The sequence below is a fragment of the Crotalus tigris genome, unplaced genomic scaffold (genome assembly GCF_016545835.1).
Source record: "Crotalus tigris isolate CLP2741 ecotype Arizona unplaced genomic scaffold, ASM1654583v1 scf7180000018219.524809, whole genome shotgun sequence".
Classification (NCBI taxonomy): Eukaryota; Metazoa; Chordata; class Lepidosauria; order Squamata; family Viperidae; genus Crotalus; species Crotalus tigris.
In genome coordinates, this window is record NW_024096888.1 from 168,995 (window position 1) to 181,030 (window position 12,036).

The 12,036-nt window shown below is 35.5% G+C and overlaps 1 protein-coding gene across 3 annotated transcripts in view; it reads left to right on the plus strand.

Moving 5' to 3' along the window:
• Window positions 1-12,036, plus strand: part of DOK6 (docking protein 6) — a 224,224-nt gene that overhangs the window by 129,199 nt on the left and 82,989 nt on the right. For all 3 annotated transcript variants that reach the window (XM_039349036.1, XM_039349035.1, XM_039349037.1), the window contains exon 6: window positions 6,539-6,677. In XM_039349036.1, coding sequence (XP_039204970.1) covers window positions 6,539-6,677 — 139 coding nt within the window. The remainder of the gene's footprint in view (window positions 1-6,538; window positions 6,678-12,036) is intronic.

Here is a 12,036-nt window from a genome sequence, read left to right on the forward strand (position 1 = left end):
TGGATGGTGTAGCCAAAGTCCTTAACTTATTTTGTACAGTTGCCAAGCAGTGAAACTTGTTTCCAAATTCAGGACCTAACATAGAAACATGAACAGTGATTACTGAAGTAATTGAAAAAAAAAATCATAAATAAGAGTTCCGGTTCCGCCCTTTAGCGACACACCAAGGGTTCGCGGGGCTCCGCAACATACAACTGATCTTGTCCTGCCAGGGGACCCTAAATGGGTCAAAAGTCACCTTGGGGAGGTGACAAAGAAGGAGGGTTGCCCCGATGATCACAGAACAGAAGGAAAAAGGCTAGCTGCATATCAGTGTCTAGCCCAAGCTACCAGCAGCCAAAATCCAAAAGCACAAACCAGAACAATGGTGACCAGCGTGCTTGAAACTGGGTGAGAATATTGATCTTCTCTCTTCTCTTCTAAAGCAAGAAATCCTCCAAAAGTGAGGGAGGAGACTAAATCCCCACCCCTCCATAGACAGAAGCGGCAAATTAACTTCTAAGGGGGAAAAGAAATATACTGAAATGAAAATAATAACACTATAGTCTGGATTTCCAGTTCTGGATTGCAGCATCTGCAGCTGTGCGGAGAGACTGCTCTCTTCGCCGGCTGCTTTCTCTCTTAATCGGATCGAAAAGTTACCCTAGATGGGCAACTACCATTGAGGAGGCCCTTGTCAAGGGCAGCTCCTTCCGCGGTCCGAGAATGCTCCTTAGGGCCGACAGAGGAAAGATCGGCCAGTAAAATGGCCGATCACTTTGCTGCTGAAACCAGAAGTCAGAAGAACATCTAAACGTAAGAACCACCGTAGCTGATCCGGGTGAGATTTTTTTTTCTCTCTTAATCCTCTTTTTTTCTTTCTTTTTTTTCCTCCTTTTTTTCTTTCTTTTTTTTTTTTTTTTTTTTTGCTTCCTGAGAAAAAGCATTTTTGAGAACTCTTTCAAGCTTAAAGACTGGCCTTTGTGAATTGGGAAAAGATTAAATTTTCTGGGTTAACTTTAATTGTATTCTTTACTTTTCCATCTATTTTTGGGTCTTGAAAAATTTCTATTATTGAATTTATTACTGTATTTAGTCTATATGTGAAGAATATATATTTTTTCTTTTTTTCTTCCTTTTCTGATCTTGTTAACAATAGTTTGGTGTCTGGGAAGAAATTTTACAATCTACTGAGGACACCTTATGGAGAAAGTTAAAATTGCAACTGTCTTTTTTCCCTGTTTGATGTTGAGACTGGCTTGACCTTCAGATCATCATAAAAGGGAAAAGACAAAGAAATTCAACAGCTGTGTTTGTGGGGGTGGACACTGGTTAAATGTTTTTTGAATATAGCCTCCACTAAAAGATAACAGGACTGTTTCTAATCACTATCGGAATGGAGAAACCCTGTTCACAACTTAACTGTAAACTTATATTAGAAAAAATTCATGAAGCCACTTAGCAAATACGTTTACAAATAAAAGAGAATACTACAGAAGTAAAAAACAGAAATTTTACTTTGAACCCACAAACTGACCTCCAGATTCTATCTGAACATTCTACAGACCAAGAAACAACAGCAGCGGAACCAATCAACATTAAAGAAGATTCTACTTCATTTTATACACAACCTAATGAGATTTCTGATGAACAAAAAATGACTGTAATTAAATCACTCACAATCTTAAAACCAACAGAAATGGATTTACAAATACAACAAATTGAGAACCAGGATAACTTGGATAATCAACTACTAAGTACAAAATTGGATATAATTGTGTGTTCTACTCAACAGATCCAAATGTCGAGACTTGAATCTTTAAAACAACAAAGGAGTCAGGTCTCCAAAACAGAGGAGGGGATGCTCTTTTTTGACCCAAATGATACCACAAGGCACAATAAGAGACTTATTTGTTGATATTGAGGCTTTGTTATGGAAACCTACTTGGCATAAAAAGAAAGCTAGAATAAGATTTAAGAGTGTGATCCAAAACTCTACATAACGGATTTAAAAGGTTTTCTAGATATGGATTGATTTACGGTTTAAGATAGGTGAATAAGACATTAGATTGAATAAACATTAATTAAATATTTGAACTTAGTAAGAAGATGTTTGTTTGTGTATTAACATGTTTGTTGTGGATATAGCAATTCTGGATGGGGGTTAAAGGAGTTTGACCTAGATATTAATTGATTGATAGAGTATAGATTTTAAAAAATAGAGTAGAAATGTATTTTTTGGAATAATATCTATGTTGTTAGAAAGGATAATTATTTGATAATTAAAAGAATAACAGGGATTTTTGAAAAAATAAGAAATGATATTAATAAATGATTACTGACTATGTTAAGGAATAAGGGAATGGAGAGACACCTGAAGTGTTAATAACATTTTTATTGTAGCGAAACAGAATATACTAACTGAAAATAGTAAAGCTTAATACAGGATTTGGATTCATATAGATGAAATGTTATCGATGATTGTTTTGATTGACTTAACTGTATTGAAATACATTAATTTGAATATTATATACTATTTTAGGGAATAGAGAGTTTTTAATGATCTAATTTGAATTATAAATGTATGATTTTGCTCTTGGATAATTGATTACCCTGTCATCACATTGTTTCCTAAGAACTTGTTTGTAAAAAGAAAAAAATCAAAAATACTATAGTCTTGATAAATCTGAAAATTAAGAAAACTGTTAAGATTTTACACCCTAAAGAGTTTCGATGAAATTATATATGTGTGTGTGTGTGTGTGTGTGTGTGTGTGTGTGTCCTTAATAGTTATAAAAATATGAATCCCGGGCTTATTTGTTCAATGATGCAATCTTCGATCTCCGGGAAGAGTATACTCCAGTTATTTATTGTTAAAACAACATTTAAAACAATAAAAACAGTTATATACAAAAATTAAAACAACTTAGTTTTCGCTGGTCCTCTGCCAGCGTCCTCAGAGTAGGGCTTAGGGGGTGGGAAGTTCTTTTTATCCCCTTGCTGATCCAATTGCCTACTCATTGCCCTCGTGACAGGGCCACTCTTCCTGATTGCTCGTGACTGCCTCAACTGTTCCGCCCTCTCTTTTTTGCACTCTAACCTGGTATTTTCTTGCTTTGTCATCCTTGTGCTGTCTCCCCCTCCCTGTGCTGTTATCAGTAGCACGTTCCTGGGCTGCTGATCTGCCTCCCGTTTTTGCATACCATTGCCAGTTCCTATTACAACTCCTTCCTCCAACCCCCCTCCTCTCCCAGCCTGCCGATTCATACACCCTTTGTTGTCCATTCCTGTCATCCTTCCCCCCCTTCCTTCAACCCTCCCACCTGTTGATTAACATGTTGCTCCTGCCTTTCATCAACCATCCTTATTGATGTTCTCTTCCTCAATATCTTTTCCTTCCTGATCCACTGCTCTACCTGCTGTTCCTGTTTACCCTCCTCCCCCACTGTCCATCTTCCCCTCTCCAATATCCTCCCCATCATCTGCTGACTTACCTGTTGTTCATCCATTTCTGTACATCCTCTCTTTTCTAGCATTCCTCCTCCTCTAACCTGCCATCCTACATGCTGTTCCCACATGCCAACATCCATTCCTGTTAAACCCTCCTTCTTAAGCTTTCCTCCCCCCCAATCTGCCGTCCTGCCTTCTATTCTTATCTGCCCTTCTCCTTTCCTGTCAGTCCCCCCCTCTCCTGTTTCCTCCCCCCCTCTCCAATCCACTGCTCTGTTTGCTGTTTCTTCCAGCATTCTTCCTTCCCTTACCTGCTGTCCTACATACTGTTCCCATTTACCGACCTGCGTTCCTATTGGACTCTCCTTCCCAAAATTTCCCCCCAAAAAAACTGCTGTCCTGCCTGTTATTCCTGCCTGCCCTTTTCCATACCTATCAACTCCACTCTCTCCTGTTTCCTCCCCCCCTCTAATCTGCAGCTCTACCTGCTGTTCCTGACTATTCTCCTCCATTCTTACTCCCTTCTCAAATATCCCCTCTCCACCCGTGAAGCGTGCCTCATCTTTTCTGTTCTTTTCTCTCTCCCCCTCTCTTTTGATCAGTCCCCTGGGGTTGGGCATACCCCTCCCCCGTGTTCTGGGCCATACGATCAATTCCGATGTTCCCAAGAGTCTTCCCTGGTCCCCTTCTGGAGTATACTCTTCCCGGAGATCGAAGATTGCATCATTGAATATATATATATATATATATATATATATATATATATATATATATATATATATATTTGTTTGAAAAAGTTGGAAAATAAATACTACTGACATCTCGTGGAGAATTAGAGCATAGAACAACAGCAACTCTGATTCAGAAATTGGCAAGACTCCCAGAAACAAAGAATAATCTGTTCCCTTGAACTTTAATAACCTTCAGCCAAATAGGAAACAGCTGGGAACAAAAAAGAAAACATACTGAGCCATCTATAAGCTTAAAAAGCGTCTGCCAAAAAAGAAAACTTTAACTGTTGTCTAAGCTCAATAATTGTTTGCAGAAAAAGAAAAAACTTTGACTAATCTTCTAGGGCGGAATTTACTAGAAGGCTTCAAGGTGGCTAAACATTCTGGATTGCAACTTTGCCTAGTTGATAATTGACCCCTGAATAGAAGAATTGTTAAATGCTTTCACTGATGCCTTGACAATTGGAAATGCATTGGATTACAAAAACCATACATAAAGATAAGAACTATATAAGATTTGGTTATTTGGATTTTGAGATTGGCTGGTTTGATAAGGCTAATTACAGAGACTATGGTATTGATGAAAGACTATTTGGGAGGGGGAGATGAAATGGATATTGCATCCATTGAAACCACACCCAATATTCCCTTCTGAAAGACCTAGCTTGGAACATCAGAGATCTGCAGGAGTAATACTCCAAGACAAGACAAGTACTTTTCAGGAGGAAATGTACACAATGCTACGACAGATTCAAATGACAATAGTTTCAAACTATGATGAGATCAAAAACAACTTTGATGACATAAATGAGCACATCTTCAATCTAAACTTACAATTAAAAAACTCTCAGAAAACAATGATAAAAAACAAATCAGATAACAGAATACAAACTAGAAGAAAGTGATTTAAATAAGGAAGCTACTAATGAAGAGAACTACAACTTAACACAAACAGAAAAAAATCTGTTTTTACAAGTTTTTATCACAACAATGAAAATGGAAAAAAATATTTTATCCTTCAGGACTTCAAAACAAATTCAAGGATAAGAAAGAAGATTTAACAAAATGGATTATAGAGCTGCCAGGAAAATTATCAGAGTCCAGGAAACAAAAAGTGCGCATCCTACTCAACTTGTCATTCTCACTCCCAACAACACTTACAAAAATACAGGAACTTCCTGGCAAGCGGAATATACCAACTTGGAAAGCTATTTGGCAAAAAAAGAAAGCTAGAGTTAGACTTAAGAGATCTGATTTGACTTACCAGATGGAGTACTACATGATTAAACATTTGTTTGAATATGGTTAAAATAATAGATAATTTTGGATATAAAGGAACCCTATAGTAAGATGGATAAGAGATATAAGTAATATAGTATTTTTTACAATATATGAAATGTAAAAATATTGGGATGATGTATGTGAATGGAAAGTTTGGATGTTTAAAGGTAATTAATTTTGAGAGAATTATGACTGAGAAGAATTATTTGAATACCGAGGGGAAATTAAGCTTAAATAAGAATTTTGAAAATAAGATTTAGTGATTTAACAAGATGAATTTTACAAATATAGTTGAAATATAAGCCGTTCAGAAAAGATGTAACATGTGGATCTTATAGGATATATAAGTAGTATAGTATTTTTATAATATATGAAATATGAAAATATTGGGATGGTGTATGTAAATGCAAAGTTTGATATTTAGATAATTTTGAAAAATTATGACTGATAAAAATGGTTTGAATATTGCGGGAAAATTAAATTTAAATAAGAATTTTGAAAACTGGGCACAGTGATCTAACAAGATGACTTTTACAAATACAATTGAAACATAAAAAATGTTATATATGGATGTCATTGTTATTTGTACAAACATAAAAAAATGTTTATATCCAATCTTGTATGCATTGAAAATATTAAGAATTATATTTATCTAATATTGACAAAGGAGAATACCATTGGAAGAAGGGAAGATCAAGTAAACATACTATTAATTATTATATTGATCATGGAATTATAGAAATTAATCATTATTGATTGTTTTTTCAAATATATGAACCCAGACAGCATGCTGTTTATTAAGCATCAAAGATTGTTATTGTAAAAAATCAATAAAATATATTAAAAAAAGAAAAAATCATAAATAAGGTGATGGCTTGGACACTTCCTTCAATATTTTTATATGTACATCTCTAAAGGAGATTCTTGATTATTCACATAATCTTGTTTGTATATGTGAGTGTATATATACCTCCACCCACACACCCCTATAAATTTAAGCATGCAAATTGGTGTGATATTACTTGAAAGTATTTCAGTTTTTTCTTTAAAACAGAAACTCATCTTAATATAAATATACACGTATATACATTTTTTAGGATGTGTGACACAGGAGAAGGGCTATTTACCTTTCAGACAAGAGAAGGTGAGATGATCTATCAGAAAGTCCACTCTGCAACACTGGCAATAGCTGAACAACATGAAAGATTGATGATGGAGATGGAACAGAAAGCACGGGTAAGACCCTTACTATTATTAAAAGATTGTTTCTTCGAAGGAAATAGTGTTTGAAATAAAATCTGATTTATGTAAGAAACCTTATATTTAATTTAATTGACAATGATTAAGCAAAGGATATTACTCGTATCAAACTATTCTTTATTAAAATTATTGTTTTATTTACATTTACACACATAACCATTATGGAAGTGAGAAAACCTTGGTACATTGCCATCAATAAGATTTTTTTTTCCTTCCTAATGAGGTAGAGGGTCAAAATACATATAATTGCATGTAAGTTTTGGCTAAATTCATCAAAACAAAGTAGAGCGTTTAAAATCTTAAAAATGTGTTTTCTTTCTTCTATGTGGAATCTATCTATCTGACTGATTGCTTAGCGACCATTTGAAGTTATGATGACGGACCTCCTGGGGGTATTTACTTACAATCTAGTTCCAATGGCCACACATAACATTATACCCGCATTCATGTGATCTCGTGCTTGGCAACTGGCTCACGTTTATGGAAGTGTGCAGCATCCTGTGGCCAATGGCTACATTTACTATGGTTTTGCTGATAAATAGCATATACTTTCGGTTTTTGGCAAAACCGTGCTCGTAACAAACAATGGATTTGCTTTATGACTGTGGCATTTGCTTTAGAACTGCTGCAAAAAAATCATAAAATCAGGCCAGTCACACAGATAACTTCCTTTATGAACATCATGACCATAGTGGGCAGAATCTATTATGGTTGCAATTCAAGGGCTATTTATAGATCTTTCTGAGAAACATAAACAAAGATGTTGGGAAATGAAGAGTATTTTTTAAAATTCTATTCATATTCCTTGTTTCGCAAATCACTAGTTACCCAGATCTTCCCTACGGTAATTACCTAGCCATTTAAGCTTAATAGCTTAAAAATGAAGGAGTTTCAGATGCCATATCTTACCAATTTGGAACTGTATAAATTAGCCATCTAAGACATCACAGCATTCTTTATTTTTATTCCGTTTTTAAAATCGTATCAACTAGTAGAAAGGTAATGCAAATGTTTAAATCATGAAGGTTTTGTATTATAAAGTTCTGAACTGCTAAGTAAATATAGGCTATTGCATTAAGTTTCACCAAGCAGCCTTGCAGCAAATTGAGAATGTTATATATCTTTCTGATTGACTCATATGGATATTTTCTCTTCTGCTAAGTTTGACTTAAGTGTTTAATTCTAGGAGACCAAGGTATTTTCAATAGAAAAGCCCATTTAGGGGAAAGTCAATACTCTCAGAGCAGCTATATGTTATCGCATATTAAATTACTGTGGATTTCTTTTTAGTTATCCTCTTGCCAGTTGTGAGAGTTGATCTAAGGAGCTCTGAAGGAAAGGAGAAAAAATATCACCAAGTACCCTTTTCAAATCTATTGATCAGAAGAATAGTTCTGATATGAAATTTATCTTACTGATTGAATTTTACATTCTATGGTATTTCTGATATATTAAATATGGGTTTGCAAGTAACTAACAAGGTCTCTCTAAAAACCTATTATAAATCATATTGCTCCAGTTAGCTTCCATATTACTTATATCACAATTCACGTAAATTACACACACTAATAGTTGAAACTAAGTCACCCTTGGAAGAGATTTGTATGAAATATAATTTAGCCCATAGAACTCAAATATTGCTTGAAATTAAATATGTTATGGTATCTTAAGTGTCATTCACCACAACTCAACCAGCTATGAGGCTTTGTACTGGCCTAATTTCTTCTTTCTTTGTCCAATTTTTATTTTAGAATAAGCCACAGTAACTATTCATGTTAAATATTGGAAGATTTGGATGCAAGAAAGGTGAAATATGACTGCAGTGTCATTATTATAAATCTTTATTAATGTAATTGAGGGACAGCAAAAATGTAACGAATTTGGGAAAATATGGAAATTATGTACAAATTAAAGATATTCTAAATCAGGGATCTCCAACCTCCGGTCTGTGGACTGGCAATGGTCCACAGCATGCCAGCAACCAGGCCACACAAACAAGCGAAGCCTCATCCATGGGATGCAGGTAGTATGCAAAACCACACCCCCTCTGGTACACAGAAAAACCTTTCTCCATGGCACCAGACCCTGGTGCCCAAAAGGTTGGGGGCCTCTGTTCTAAATAAGTTGGCAGATATATGACATAAAACTTCAAAATTTCTCTTTATATATTTATAAATATATATTTATCTATCAATAATTGCATATTTATCTATCAATAATTGCATTAATACATAGAGTAAAGGGTGTTTTAGCATATGTATATGTATAAAACAAGTAGCAAAAATCACGTTCCTTAATAATATCTTCTCTTCATGAAATATTATTCTCACCAGTTCTTTTTTATCTAATTACCTTCTAGTCTTTATCCTACTTCTTTTGCATTTTTTTAATGAAATTCATCTTCTGCTCGATCATATCTGCTATGGATCTGCTATGGTTTGAGTACAAGTACAAGGAGAATAAGATTAATGTAGACTTTCTATAGATGAGTAAGTGGTGGAAAACAAATATTTTTCAGCATGCTTTATTTCAACAGTAATATTATATCTTACATTAGAGAAAAGGGGAAGAGGTTTTCCCTCACTCATCATCCACATCCAAAACAACAAGGCTAGGTCCTGTTGAATATTGTAATTGTAAAGAGAAGAGATGAAGGAAGAGGGAACAGAGAAAAAACTTTTCTATTCCTAATGCTTGCATCTTAGTTAGGTGTTAAAAATCTGGTTTTGTTATCTGAATTGTGCTTGGACAATGTTTGGAATCATTACAGTAGACATAAGATTTGGTCATAGCTGGATTTATTTAATTAATACAGTCTTACCAGTTTATATATATTCAAGCAAGGAAAATCTGTTATTTCACTTTGTATAAATAATGCAAACAGCAGAAGTGGGCAGGCTTATTTATAAAATACAGCTACCAAGGCAGCAATAAATCTTGTTTGTTTTATAGTGTATTATTTTTTTTCCCTCAGATTTAGAAAACTTGAAGTTCAATTAAGACAGGATATTTTGAGTTTTCTTAAAATAAAAGTAACACTTCAGATTTTATTTGTTTTATTATATGTGTGTGTGTGTGTGTGTGTGTGTGTGTTTTAATATTTAAGTTATGCAATAAGTGGAGCATGGGATATCTTGGAGGCCTCCTGGGAGTGCCTATGTCTGCACTAGACCTCCCTTGGTTTCTTCCATCCCTAAGTCACCCCATGTTCTACCTAATGACCCGCATATTTGTTTAATGAATGCATTGTGGAAAGCAGGGACAAGGAGGTTGTTAGTTAGGTGCTTCATTTAACGTAATCCTCGATTTCGACATGAATGGGCAGGCTCCATTAATGCTGTAAGTCAAGGACTACTTGTATAAAAAGTTACTTTCAAAAAAGAGGGGTCAAAGAAGCCATCTATGTCAAAACTGAATGTCCCTCTTTCACCAGAGCGGGAGGGATATAATATCATCCTGTCTACAACACAGTCCTTTCATCTGTTCCAAGAAGGCTCCACACCACTGGCACTACTCAGGTGACCCTGAGGACACAGATAAACCTCCAAGTGGCCTCAGCAACTCTCTAAAAGAATGCAAGTGACCAGCTCTCTGCAAGGAATATAAATCCTCCCATTCCCCACCATCCAGTCAGAGCTGAAGAAGCTTCTTGGACGGAAAATGAAATGTCTTCAAAGATAAACAAGAAAATCCAGTTGCCTCTTGAAAAAGCACCTTTTGGACGACCAGGACCTGGATGACTGAGAATCTCCATAAACAAAATTACTATAATAATGAAAAATACATGCTTGAAGTTCCAGCTTTTGCAGAATGCCGCTGTCATGTGATCAAAATTCAAGCAGGCCCACATTTATGATTGCCCAAATGATACGTTTTGGCACAGCACTCACTTGCACCAAAGGAAGCTAGTAGACCTGCAGACCACTCAGGACAGTCTATCAGTTGTGCCACTAGCACTAGTGTTACAAACAAATCCAGTCATAGTTATGGCTAGTTCCAATTGCTGGAAGCTGTCTGCAGACACCACTAGCATCCAGTAGTGTGATTCATAGGCCCTTAACACTGTGAACATGAAATCGTTGCATCAGCTGGAGAAGCCAGTATATGCCATGTGGTGTAAACAGGGAAACTCCCTTCATCATAAGCCAAGCAAATTGCACCAGAGAAGATGACAATATGCTTCAAACAAGCCACCTGTAATCAGAGAATCCTGTTATAGCATGAAGTTTATCAACCATCTCAGATGACAGATGCTGGGAATCAGGATATAATAGTGCATTTGAAAGAGAGTTATGTGCTTCACCTTTTGCCCTGCATCTTTAGGCACCCAGACACTCACACTTATGGTATTATAGATTATTCTGTTTGATTCTTCTACATGGAAGAGGAAGGAATTCTATCTGATCCTTGTCTCAGGAAGGAAATTGGTAGTTTGTACAATATACAAAACCATCATAATATTACACATTCTTCTCTTGAGCCAGAAAATGACTGGTCACATGGGTCATCAAATGATAGATTTTGATAATTGGAAACATTTGGAGACAAGAGATCTGGTAAAAGTAGCATCTTATGTCTTCCATAATTCATTTCATTTGTAGTATTTATGTACATAGCCTTGGCTAGCAGAATCATTCTTTGCATTCCATCCTGCCTTGAATTTGTCTGAGTTAGCAACTATTTTATTAGAGGTAAATTCTCGGAAGTCGAGATTTTTTTTTTTTAAAAAAGTGTTCCATAAATATTAGTATAGTTGATGAAAGATTAATACAATGAATTCAAATTTCATTGGGCACTTCAGAGTTGGATCTTAAACCTATTCTTTCTTAAAGCAAAATGGACAATTCTGGCCCCTGATTTTAAAACCCTCTGGAAAAATATCTGGACAACCCTCTGTTAAAATCTCTGGAATGATCCAGAAGGGAGGGAGAAAAGGAGAGAGAAAGATTTGTCAACAAGAGAGAATTGTCTTGGTAGAGAATTGTCCTCTTGATTCTGCTCAGTGATGCTTTTCCCACTAATCACAGCCTCCAGCAGCTTAGCTCTGAGGGAATGCAGCCTGCAGGTGTTGCCCACCTCTCCTTGAAAGGATACGTCCATGATAACATAAAGAGATTGTGTTATATAATATAGTGATCAAGGATATATATCAAAATGTCCTCAGTAGTATCTTTCCTAATAAATCAATGGTAATATTTTAGAAATTTGAAATGTGTTCAATGATGCCAATATTAATATTGCATTGCCCAAGATGGCACAAATTACTTGCCAGGGAAAGAGATGCATTGCAATTTGCTATCATGTGATGCAGAATATTTATAGTTCTGAGACAAAA